At 36.5% G+C, this 13,014-nt stretch overlaps 1 protein-coding gene across 1 annotated transcript; it reads left to right on the forward strand.

Annotated features, from left to right (window-relative positions):
- Positions 1–11,823: 11,823 nt before the first annotated feature.
- LOC126809508 (FMRFamide receptor-like) lies at positions 11,824–12,804 on the forward strand. The gene has a single exon (XM_050534132.2). It carries the CDS (start codon positions 11,824–11,826, stop codon positions 12,802–12,804), a length of 981 nt encoding a protein of 326 aa, XP_050390089.1.
- Positions 12,805–13,014: the final 210 nt, after the last annotated feature.

Genomic DNA, 13,014 nt, shown 5'->3' on the forward strand with positions numbered 1-13,014 from the left:
AGGTTGATTCGTGTAATTAATTACAAGGCTCAAGATCTGGTTCTAAAATGTGAATTAGAATAATCGTGAATGTCTGAACAATATCCGCCGCTCGTATGTGTCCTTTCAGTCTAATAAGCCCTAGATAGAATGTTGCTTACCTCTGAACTCGGTTCTTCTACTATTGCACCATCAATGGCGCTTACATGTGGACGCTGAAAGACATTAATTATTTCATCTTGAAATACTTTAAATTAAAAACATATCAGTCGTTTATTTATTTATATAGGGCAAATTATGACTAGCTTCTTACTTTCGGTTCGTTTTGCAGCGGACATGGGCATTTTGACATATCTGTGCATGGAGACACCTTTCGGTCTGTATCCAGTGATAATCGTTTAGGGTCTAATATGCCTACGTACACGAAAATATCGTGGTTTGGTGCTGAAATGGAAACTGGCGCTACTGAGTGCATATTAAATATTACGGGAAATATGTAATAATAGAACCCATCCCCGTTTTTTGTTTTTGGTCTTTCCCATGTCAGCAAACGAGAGTTCGTCAATCTGAAGATATAATTCAAATTTTAAATAGTTATAATAAATTACCAGAACAGGATATACTGGTCGCTCTTTTGAGCTCTTTCAGTCTAATGAGCTGTGCATTAAGAATATGAGCTGACGTGCCATAAAACCACATTTCATTTCATTTCATTAAGAATATGTTGCTTATCTCTGAACTCAGACTGCCTTCATTTGAATCACAAATTACATCATCAATGGATCTCACATGTGAAGAATAAAAGACATTTATCAACATTTGCATCATTTTATCTTGAAATACTTAATTTAATAAAAGTTGCATCATTTTAACCTGGGTTATAATAGAACGTCATTATTTACATTTCAGATTGTTTTACAAACCTCCTAACAGGCTTAAATATGACCACGGACAAGGAACTTCGTCGAACATTATCACTCAATATTTTTTTTCGTTTTGTTTTGTAGGTAGATGATTCGAGTACATTAATCAAGTGTGTTACCCGAATGCATGTCAACTCGGACTAAAGACCACTCGGACCAAGATTTGAAGAGCACGATAGTTGTGATACCCAGACAACCCAGCCAAAGACCACTCGGACCAAACAAACACACGACTAGGGCCAATTATTTTATATTACAAGACCACTTGGACCAATATTTAGCAGGCTGTTCACAGAAACGATAGCCGAAATTTTAAAAATAAAATACTGACAATAAATATAGGCCTATTGTTATTTATTTATTATTAAAGCATAGTAATCACGGTAACAGAACAATATTATAGCCATAATTTACAGGTAAGTAACAAACATAAATGCCTTCGTTACTAGATGTGAGGTACAGGTTCATCTACTTGCTTGGACCATATATAGACTCATACTTCTTTAGTAGCTTCATTATACGTATTCCAGAGGTTAAAATGTTTGCCTTGTATTAATCGGGTCTGCCTTTTCTGGTAACGCGTTAACCTTTCTTCGGACACCATTTTTAATTTCACAGGCAACTGACTAGCCCCCCTTACACAAAAACGTTAACTGCATATTACCCTTCTTTGCGTTTTGGTTTAGGCGATTACGCCATTTTAAACATCATTAATTATTTGTATAGTCAATCCAAACACACTCAATGATAGTATAGGCCATACGGTACTTGTAATCTACTTGTCGTTGATGCAATTCAGCACTGCTTTTATCTTTGTCATTTTCATTCTTTTCTTCCAACGCTCTCGCATTGGTCATACTTTTTTAACATACATTTTCATTTTGAAGCGAGTGTCTCAGACAGAATGTGACCACTGTCATGTTCCTTTGGCAGTTAAACACATTTTGGTTTAGCTACGAGAACGTAACTAAAAACGCTTAGATATACTGATGTGCTTGTTTTTAGCTACGATTGGATGCCTTAAGTTCCAAAGTGGCAAACTCAATTTCTTTATTAATGTATGTACCGTCTTAAAAATAAGTTAATTTTATACTATTAGTACTTATTACACATACGCAGTCCAATCTACTGAAACAACATTCATTTATCAGCAAATATTGACAATAAAGTAAATCAAGCGTTGTTTTTATCAAAATTGATTCGGACGTTCATAATTACGCCGTATTACTACTGCGCAACTCTGATCAGATGGGTACTTTGATTGGCTATTGCACACAAGGCCCCGCCTTTATGTGTTACAGACGTAAATTTTAAATGTCGGAAAAAGCAATCTACTGTCGCTTCGATTTAAAAAGAGGGGATTTGTACCCGTTTCAGGTAGGAGAGAGAGAGAGATATATATTGGGTTTAACGTCCACTCGACACAAACTAGGTCATTTCGGAACTAACATATGGTTTAATTTTATTTCAATAATTCGCTTGCGCGTAGGGGTCTTTAGCAGTGGGAGGTAACCGGAGGACCCGGAGAAAACCCACGAGGTTGGACAGGCGACCCTATTCCTTGTCACGTACAACCGAGGATTCGAAACCACGCCAGTCGACTCAATGACAGACTTTATGATACAGCGCGCGCACGCTAACCATTCAGCCATCCAACCCCCCGTTTCAGGTAGGATTATATGCTTAATTGTAGTTGGGTGTGACAGAAATATTATAAATAACAATAACCAATCGTTTTTTTTTTGATTAAAAAATATTGTCAATTTTGTTTACAAATGCCGGGTGCGAATCGCTCCCGCATGCGCTACATTGAAGGTAATGCCATCATCTCTTATCATGAAACACGGAGGGTTTAGAGATTAAGGTTTGTTATCTAATTTTGGTTGAGTGCAAGCATCTCAAAGATATTAGACCAAATTATTACCGATGCCAGTCACTTCGTCAATTATTTTCTCAACCGCGGCTATACTGTAAAAAATTTTAAAAGGGACAAATTTTTATCGAAAATTATAAATGGTAGAGAATTATTAGGATTAGTTAAGATACTTGATTTCCCTTAAACATACATTATGCAAAAGCTAAATCTGCCTATTGCAGATCTTTTTTTAGGCCTGAAATGTTATCTACTTTAATAATTAGACATTAATTAACTGATCCGGGCCATAATCTACTCTCGATGGCATCTGGTCCCAAGTTCACAAAGCATTCTCAGACTTCAGTTGAGAAATTACTGAACTTTCAATCACTGCTTAGGAGAAATATCTAGGTTCCAGAAACACAAAACTTTGCACATAGTTTCTTATTGATGTATTTGATACACTGAAACTACACAAATTTTATAAAGGGCTATATATTAGTTAATATAATGCAAACAATTTTGAGTAAATTCTTAACTTAAGTCTGAGAATGTTTTGTGAACAGCGGGGTCTGATGTCTCAGCCATATTTTGATTTTATTTAAAAATGGAGGAACCAGTACGGTGGTTGCAATTATTGCGCACGTCTTGTCAAACCGTCAAAGGCTAATATCTTCGCTCCCATAGAGTAATTTGAATGACATTTTCAAATTATTATTCTTTTTACATTATGTATTTTCGAACTATTATAGTAGATTGGAGGCTAAGTGCGGGGGGGGGGGCACAAAACCAGGCCCAACATTTCTAGAGTAAAATTTTGCGTAGAATACGATGCCGAGTGGTAATCAGTCCGCCGTTGGGGCGTTTTCGAGATATTCTGGGTCAAAGGTCAAATGAGGTCATTTGCACTGAAAGTGAATGCGCAGCCGACACGCTGAAAATGATCGAAAGTAATCAACCTTTCAATAAAAATGTTAACTTGCTAAATTCACCTTTTTTCTTTGTGACCCCGGAGGCCAAAAGGTTAAATTGTCCGTTTTTGCACTGGAAATATGTAAAGCAATAAAATGTCAGCGTAAAATATAAAAACTAAAGCGAAACCTATTCTAATTAATACAAGGAACATTTAAAACTTATCTTTAGGTGGTCTTAGCACCGTACATTTACTTTGTGGAACGTCGAAAAATATCTTGCATAACAGAAACAAAACACTTCGAAACCTGTTTCAGAAATACGTAAAAACTTTCAAATCGAAATCTCTCCGATTTAGTTTAACAACGATTGTTATACATAATGAAACTAGTTGTCCGAAAAACAATTGAATATTTCCATGGAAGACCACTTAAAGATAAGTTTTAAATGTTCCTTTTATAAATTAGAACACCCATCTTAAAATAATTTAATATTACTTAACATACATCTTAGTCACTGATTCAGTATGTACCCATATTTGAGTTACGTCGCAGTAATGTAAATATGTAAATTTATATCACATTTGTATTATATGTTTAACACTTATCATGTATATGTTCAAATATTTCTAGCTTAATTATTATTAAGGTATTAAGTTGGAGATAGCTACTGGGTGTAAATATAAGAGACGAAATTCGGACAATTATATTCATTCGTTAACAAACCTAGATCGGCTTCAAATAATTAGTTCTTATATTTCTTATTGGGGAGTTAGTTTTTGTGTCGCCTAATAATTCAATAAGTATATTTTATGTTTATTTTATGCATAATATTATGACGTTAAATAGTTTAGTACACTGATTCACATAGTATGATAATACTTTATATTCGCTTGTAAATTATTGTATGTTTCTTTTATGTATAGTAATATGATTATGTGTGTTTCTTTTATGCATAATATGATAATGTGAAATAGCTTACCATTAGTGCACTTTGTCACATAATATATGCGCTGTGATTCGACGTATTCGAGCTACGTACCCCCAGCATAAGAAGTCTTAATATACATCAAGACAATACAAACAGTGCAAAAGCGACAGATCTTTATAAAAGTAAATTAAACTATATTTTTTCGTATAAAAACAAAATAAAATATAAATTTCTATTACATCCTACATGTAAATCAATCATTTCTGAACAGTCTTTTACGATTTCTATTAGGCTGTAAATGTATATCCAGATCACTCAAATCTTGGCAAAAGAACTATAATAAATTAAGATTAATAGCAGGACACAAAGGAGGCTTGTAATTTAACTGTATAGTCAGCAGGTGTCGAAAACAAAAGATCAGAAAAATTTGAAATTTATTATATTCTTATAAAGTATAACATCGCGTTTATAACAATTTTATCAACAACTTTGAACTTACATGGGAAGAGAACACCATGATATGCGTTCAAATCTTTGGTAATTTCAATAATGTCTTTCCTTTTATGACCGAAAAAATAGTTCTTGCAAATTAGAAATATACTACCAAAAACCTGACATGTAGAGGATTCATGATAATCTGTCGGCAACCCACGGCGGTGACAATATATGTACACATTAAATGTATAGCCCGAAATGGAAATTTATTGAATGCTAATTAATCGAAAAGTTGATTTTAAAATAACATGGGAGCTGCGGTGACTCAGTGAGTAAGACGACCCGTCTCTAACCTAAAGATCTTGGGCTCGATCCAGGTGTTGACCGATAAAGGTCCTCGTGATTTTCCGGCTCGGTGTAGCATGACTGGCAGGGACAGTGTCTAGTCGTTCAGATGGAAGGCAAAACCGAGGCCCAGTGTACACATTGACATGTATTTAAAGCAGGGCCGTATGTAGGATTTTAAAAGTGGGGGTGCAGCAGAGTGGTGGGGCCGCCAATATAATGCCCCAGTTACTGAGCGTGGAGCGGCGACCGGCAAAGGCGGGAGCCTGCTCGCGCAGCGGTGTGTGTGTGTGTGTGGGAGGGGGGGGGGGGTGTCCACCGACAATTTTGAAAATTAGGCTGCCGCAAACGAGCTTTAAAACGCGTGGCGCCCCATAGCCTCCACATACGTGATATAAGAAAGTTTGGATCAGGGCAAACGAATTAGGTACCTATTGGCGTGTGGGTGCCATTAAAACCGACCGACTCATGAGTACCTTAAGAGCATCACTGTGTGAACATAATCAAGTGTATTATTTTTTTGAGGGTGCAATGTATCCCCTGCACCCCCGCTAGATACGGCCCTGATTTAAAGAAACCCTTGGCTGGTGGAATTGAATTAATAGTAGACCATAGCGTCTTCATTATTCCAGCCGGAGCCGAAATATAGGACATCAACTCCCATTTCATTTCATTTGTGATATGCCCTTCTTTCACGTTGGCAACGATTGCTAAGAATCTCACCGAATAGTGGCAAATGGAAATTCGTGGCGATTCGGCAAAAAAATCAAAAAGAACGTAGAGAATCTAGAGTAGGTACGAAGCAGTTTCGTAAATTATTCGTAAGTGTTATGATAATTCGTGGGTAATCGGGTGAAAAATATGCCGCATGTCAAGGTAGTACGAAATGAAAGAATCATGTATACGAATTGAAGCGATTCAGTTACGAATGAGTTAAGCTGCGTTCACACTAGGGGTTTAATCTGCGTTAACATAACCAGCTAACAATAGGTTGTCAGGCAACGGAACATACGCCCTCAGTAGCTAAGTCCTCCGAGCAGTCAACAAGGGTTGTGGCATACTTTTACTTTTGTTAGTAATGCAAACATTTACAACACACTAAATTCTGATTACGAGTTCTGCCCTATACTAACATTTAATATCATGGGCCATATCTTTGGCAGTAATTATTGTAAATCGTTCAAATTCAATTTGATTCTTCATCCATGACTTAAATTAAACACTTTGCATAAATTTTAAAGTCAATCAGATATGTAGTAGTTATTAGCACACTTTCCGAGGTGTATCGGTGAATATCAGGACAGTTTTGGTCGAGGGGCCCACTGTCCTGATATTCACCGAGGAAAGGTGCTAATAAGTTACTTACATCACATTTCTATCGAGTATTGTGAAGCAAAATGTGAAAAATAGTATTTATTATCGAGTCGTTTCAACCGAAAAGTGACAAATACTTTCTGTTCTTTCATTATTTATCCCTTTCTGAGCCTCACGTTACATTTCATGGTAGAATGATTTCGCAGTGGAGAGACGACCTGAGTAGTATTCACACGTACGTCTTGCTATGATACTCTGAGCGTAAAACAATCACGTGATTGTTTAGACCACATCGTCAAAACAATGTCTATGGCGTAGAGGACTGCGATATTATTAAATGTAGTGTAAAGGAAATGCGAAACGTGGGTCATTCCTGGTGAAAGTATGCATCGGCGGGTGGTTCTTCCGTTGAAATTTATTTGTAATAAAGTTTATGACTTTCTAGGCGTTTTTTTTTCATCCTGCTTATTTTCAGTGTCCAGCAAGAGAACTGCGCCTTCTATCATCACAATTAATTAAAATAATTATTCAATATTCTAATTTATATATTTTGCATATTAATATAAATCAAACCAAATTATGAAATAGATGCCAATTGGTATATATAATAATTGATTTTTGTAATATGTTGTTATGTTAATTTAATGTCATTGTATATGTTTTTGAACTGCCATGTAGTTCCCCCCATTTTGTTTTGTTACTATGATTTTGACTAGTTGTTTCATGTACATTGGTTAGGGGATCGTTATCAATTGCGATCTGGGTCGGACTAAACGTCCGCTACTTATTGCTTGATAGATATCTAAAACGGTATAAAAGTATCCGTGTATCAGAAATGATCAGTACTCTTTCTGTACATTTCTGATACACGGATACTTTTAACCATGTATTGGAATTAAACAGGACAGTTTTATCAAAGGTTGCCAGTGGCAACGAGTAGAAGTGGGATGTAATAACAATTAGCCTCTAGCTCGTCGGGCGGGGGCGACGACAATATGCGACCACACAAGTTCAGATCACAGCTGAACATTCACGGTCTAGACCTTAGGGGCAGGGCAGGTAAGCTTTAGTCGTCTCGAGTCTAGTGGGGGCCTAGTCTCTAGCATGTATTGCATATGACAACAAATTGTATTGCTTTACATTATGTATGTTTAGTGCTGAAATGATTTGAATTATGAAATGGGAGCCACGATGGTTCAGTGAGTAAGAAGCTGGCTCCCTAGCCTGGTGGTCGAGGGTTCGCTCCCGGTGTTGACCGAAAACGTTCATCGTGATTTTCCGGCGTGGTTTCTCCATGTCAGGGCAGAAGGCCTGACAAGGACAGCTGTTTAGTCGTTCGGATTGGACGAAAGACAGAGTTCCCGTGTACACATTGACGGGGACGTAAAAAAATCCCTTGATAGTTGGAATTCGATAAAAGCGTAGGCCGTAGCGGCGCTATCCCGGGAAAATGGTCTATGTCCGTCTTTATAAGCCCAGTCGGACCAGAACAGTAGGAAATTTGACCCCATTTCATAACATTTCAAATACAGGGTCAAGAGTGAAGCTACCAAAAGAGTAATCATCCCCATTCGCATTTGATTTTGGTGCCAACGAAATCGTGCCCGGCGCTGCATGGCAAGGTGTCGAAGATGTAAGACACGGGGTCGCTGATATAGCCTTGCTTGCCTCTGGAAATAACATAAGCAACACAAGATCACCAATACGAATGTCTGGCGCATCCATCTTGGATATTAATGACCTTAACTGCGCATTCAGTGTGGCGCTTTTCATTCTGAATTCAATCCGAATAAACTGTAATGTGACGCACCGCTTTTAAACCGGGAAAACCCAATCCGAAGGTCTCCGGAATTCGCAATGAATGCGCATGCAGTGTGAACGCAGCTTGAGAGATATGCCGAATTCAGTTACCAATACACTACGCTCTCCACGAATTATGCCGATAAAGCTACGAAAAGTTTACGATATTTGGCACTATTCGTCAAAGATTCGAATAGGAAGCTGTTACGGACGATAAGAAAGGGCTACGAATCGGAAAAAAGGGTTGGATACGGGGCCATTCATGGCATTCGTAGATGAAAGCCGGCCACGAATGATACGTTCTTCTCGGCCAACGAGAAACTGGGACATTTAGTCGTCTGGGATCCAGTCCTCTAACAGCTTGAGAGCCACTCTAGTCCTTATTAAAGCTGTTGGATAGCATAGATAAAAATAATATTGATCGCCGTGTCGGGCTTTATGTCAATGATTTTAATGAAGTGATGTGGTCGTTAAATTAAACGTTAATGAAATCTTTACATCTGTATAATCCTGATTAAATTATAGGTATTATATATCTAATGAATCACCATATTGCGGAAGGATATATATATATATATATATATATATATATAGAAAGCGACGGATGTGATTGTACATCAGTGCGTAGAAAGGGCAATCAATTAATGTGTCACGCGACTCCCTTTAGTGGAGAATATTCCAATCATCTTATTGGTCATTTTACGATAGAACTTGTATGACTTAATAATTGACTTTCTGACAGCTGCAGCTAACCGTTTCATTTACCGTGACTTTAATATTTAAGTTTGGTATTCTGATGTATTTGTACATTGTTTGTAGGCTGTGATTCCGGACTGCTAACACGTGGCGTTGTGGTTGTCTGTTGGGGCATTTCACATTCAGCTTTATTTACCTTGACTTGTTTTTAGCTTTGATTGGCGCTTCTGTGTTCTGCTTACAAAGGTTTATGCCTGTGCTGTTATCCTGTCTATGTTTTTGTTAGGAGTTAACTAAATTAATCGTGAGAAATCTGTAGGTCTCCATGACTGGCAAACAAGAGCGGTTTCATACTTCAGATGTCACGGATTGAGAGGGAATCAAATATGTTTTGTTCATTTCATCACAACACATTGCAGCGAAATTAACAGGAAAAACAGACAGTAAGTAGGAATGTAACATTCATAGTTTTTTTTTGCCATTGTGAAAAACCGTAGACAGTAAAACTATTCTCCGCGTTTTTAATAAGTTCCTCGAAATAATATTTTGAAGTTTCCAAAGTTAACAATCTAAACATTCATGTCAATGTAACGGTTTTAAGATGCGATGCAAATACGGTATTTTTTTTTTTAACGTTTGGAAATTATTAAAATATTGACAGACCAATCATCTGTGTGCACGCTAGTGTATTTTGGAGTGATATATTTATTAGCAACCGTTAAATAATGAAACTATATTTCCTTTTCTCTCAGTATTAGTTGAATAATTTATATTTATTTCGCCCACAGTTTGGAGGCTGCGGGCGTTCATAATTGAAAATAATGAAAATGTAATAGGGATTAACGTCCTACTTTTCTGCTCCATCCGGGATAATGAAGACGGGTATATACGCCATGGAGTGTGCTATGAAGAGACACTCGAATGACTAGACGCTGTCCCTTGCCAGGCCAACCGATTATTTAATATTTAAAGGAGCTAAATCGCTAATATTCGGGACCTAGAAATTGATACAAATGGGTCGCATCGCATATAATAATGTAATATGAATGTATATAAACTGATTTACATTCAATCGTTTCCGTTTTACTGTAATTTCTAATCAGTTACGTTCGGCGAAATATGCCATAAGTCGCGCAATCGAATGGCAATCTCTAGCGTCTGGTTATTCCAGTTTACACCGATAGTATTTTGTGCGCATGCTCTCCAGATAAGAATATGAGGTCACCGTTTGACATGACTTGTGGAATATGTCTAGTCTCGTTCTTCGAGTCCCTTGTTATAAACGCATTATGGTACACGATTCGTGTACCAATGGTTAAATGTTAGATATCAGAAGCCCATCTCTTCCCAGTAAGATCACAACATAAATATTGATTTAAATTTACAAATAATTATTTTCAATGTTGAAGACTTTGGATGATAGTGAGTTAGAGACTTAGCTACTTTAATAAGAAAACATGATTAAAATAGCAACGCTAATTAACTTCCCGGCTTGGATTCAATTTGATTTTAAAAAAAGGAATATCATTTATATTCGCCCACAACTAAATGGCGACGGGTTTATTACAATAGCAAGCAGCATAGATCGATGAAATTTTAATTCAACATAACTTTGTAAATACTGAACGGAATTGAACCATTTTTAGTCCGATATTCCTATTGGGGGTTCATCTTTCATAATATTGCTTGAAATGCCGCATAGAGACATTTAAAAATAAAAAAGATAATATTTTCCAAGAATAATTGCGTTTATTTTCCTGGTGAGAATAAAATATATTTAAGTTAAACTTAGATAAGCTTAATTAATGAAAATTCGAGCACTGACTTAATTGTAGTTGGGTATTTTGCGCCTGTGTTCGTTTAAGTGCTTAAAACGTTTATAAACCTGTCTTTACCTGTAAATTGAACGTATACATGTATATCTGAATAGCATCTATTTTAAATACCCTTGATGTATTGTTATTTTGAAAACAAACGCTGCTTGAACATCCCATGGAGTTATAAGAAAATGGCCGCCAATTTGATATACCCCAATGGTAAAGTCCAGGGCCCTGTTTGTCGAAATCTTCACTAAAGATAAAATCCAAATTTTAGTAGATACTTCAATTTTGATTGGCTGATCACTAAAATCAATCTAATATTATCCAATCAAATTACTAAAATTTGGATTTTTATCTTAGTTAAAAGTTCGTGAAACAGACCCCAGTTCTATTAAACCTGTTGGTCATTTTGTCATTTCAGTTCTATTTAAGATGGATGGTGCTATATGTTATCGTCGATAACTGGAATTGACAATGGTAATTTCCGTTCTATTGAAGATGGGTGATCCTGTATTTTATTTCCCATAACTGAAATTACTAATCGTAAATAGTGTTCTTCAAAAGATGGAGTTAATTTGAAGGAATTAATCGATCAAAGCCACGGAGATTTTTGTTATTTAGTGGATTATTATTTTTATTTAGATTTAAATTTCGGTTCTTTTTATAATATAAATGCGGATTATTTTGTTGATTTGAAACCGGGTTAAATTTTAGTGGTACTATGGAACTATTGTTTTTGACAAAATAATTAATAACAATAACAATCAAAATGGCCAATCTTACCGATGCGTTAGCCAAGGACCATAACTCTAGTATGTCATTTTCGGATATACCAGAATCCTTAGAAACCACTCGATACGTTGTGCAAAAAATCTTAGTACCGTTTATAACAGCCATCGGTTTATTAGGGAATTCTCTTAACATATTAGTGTTACGTCATCCATTCATGAAAGGAGTTTCCACAAACTTTTATCTGTTTATTATGTGCTTAGTGGACATGACGTATTTGATACTTACTTTATGTTTGTCTTTTAAACATTGTAGTGACATCGACCAACATGTATCTGCGTTCTATTTCATAGTGTATGCTCGCCCTTTAACGGATTTAGCCGGAAATGTTGCTGTGTGGATTACCGTTGTTTTTACAATTGAAAGATATATCGGCGTTAAATACCCGCTTAAAGGTAGAATATGGTGTACTGTGAAAAAAGCTAAAATTATTTCACTTCTAACTTTTATCTTCTGCTTGGGGAATACCCTTCCCGAATTCTTCGAAATGGAAATCATTAAGAGTCAAAATGGAGACCATAGGTGTCAATATACAACTTTTAATCAGCATTCTAGTTATCAGATTGGGTATTACTGGTGGTTCGTTACTATATTTACGTTTATTCCCTGTTGTGTTTTATTTGTTTGTAATTCCTTGTTAATCAAGATTTTATTGGAAGCTAAAAGGGAACAACTAACATTGGTTCCATCAGACCGTGCCAGAAAAAAACGTAAACTCGAACAACATAAAGTGACGTTAATGTTAGTAACCATAGTGATAATATTTTTGTTGTGTCAGTTACCATGGACGACATTATTATTATATCGGACGTATTTATCCGCACATGACTTACCGGAACCAATCAACGACATTCGAATAGCCGGAAATATTTGTAATCTTTTGGTCCAACTTAACGCATCTGTTAATTTCTATCTTTACTCCTTCTTCAGCCGAAAGTTTCGTAAAACAATTTGCAGAATATTCTGTGCACATCAGTTAAATCCAGAGTTCTCTGCCTTGAGCTAAAATTGCGTAGAGAGGGGGCTGATTAGGCACAGAAAGAGTCTGGTCGGGACGCGGTGTGCGCAGCGAGAGCATGAGCGTTGGCGTTTTCCGCGCTCTCGATACGCAGTCCCCTATCTCACTACGCTATCCACGTCAAAAAGTTTTGTTGACAGGGACAGTAACTGATCCAAATATATATATATATATGCATCTAAAACTCGAAGGATTTAC

The sequence above is a fragment of the Patella vulgata genome, chromosome 1 (assembly GCF_932274485.2).
Source record: "Patella vulgata chromosome 1, xgPatVulg1.2, whole genome shotgun sequence".
NCBI classification, from domain to species: domain Eukaryota; kingdom Metazoa; phylum Mollusca; class Gastropoda; family Patellidae; genus Patella; species Patella vulgata.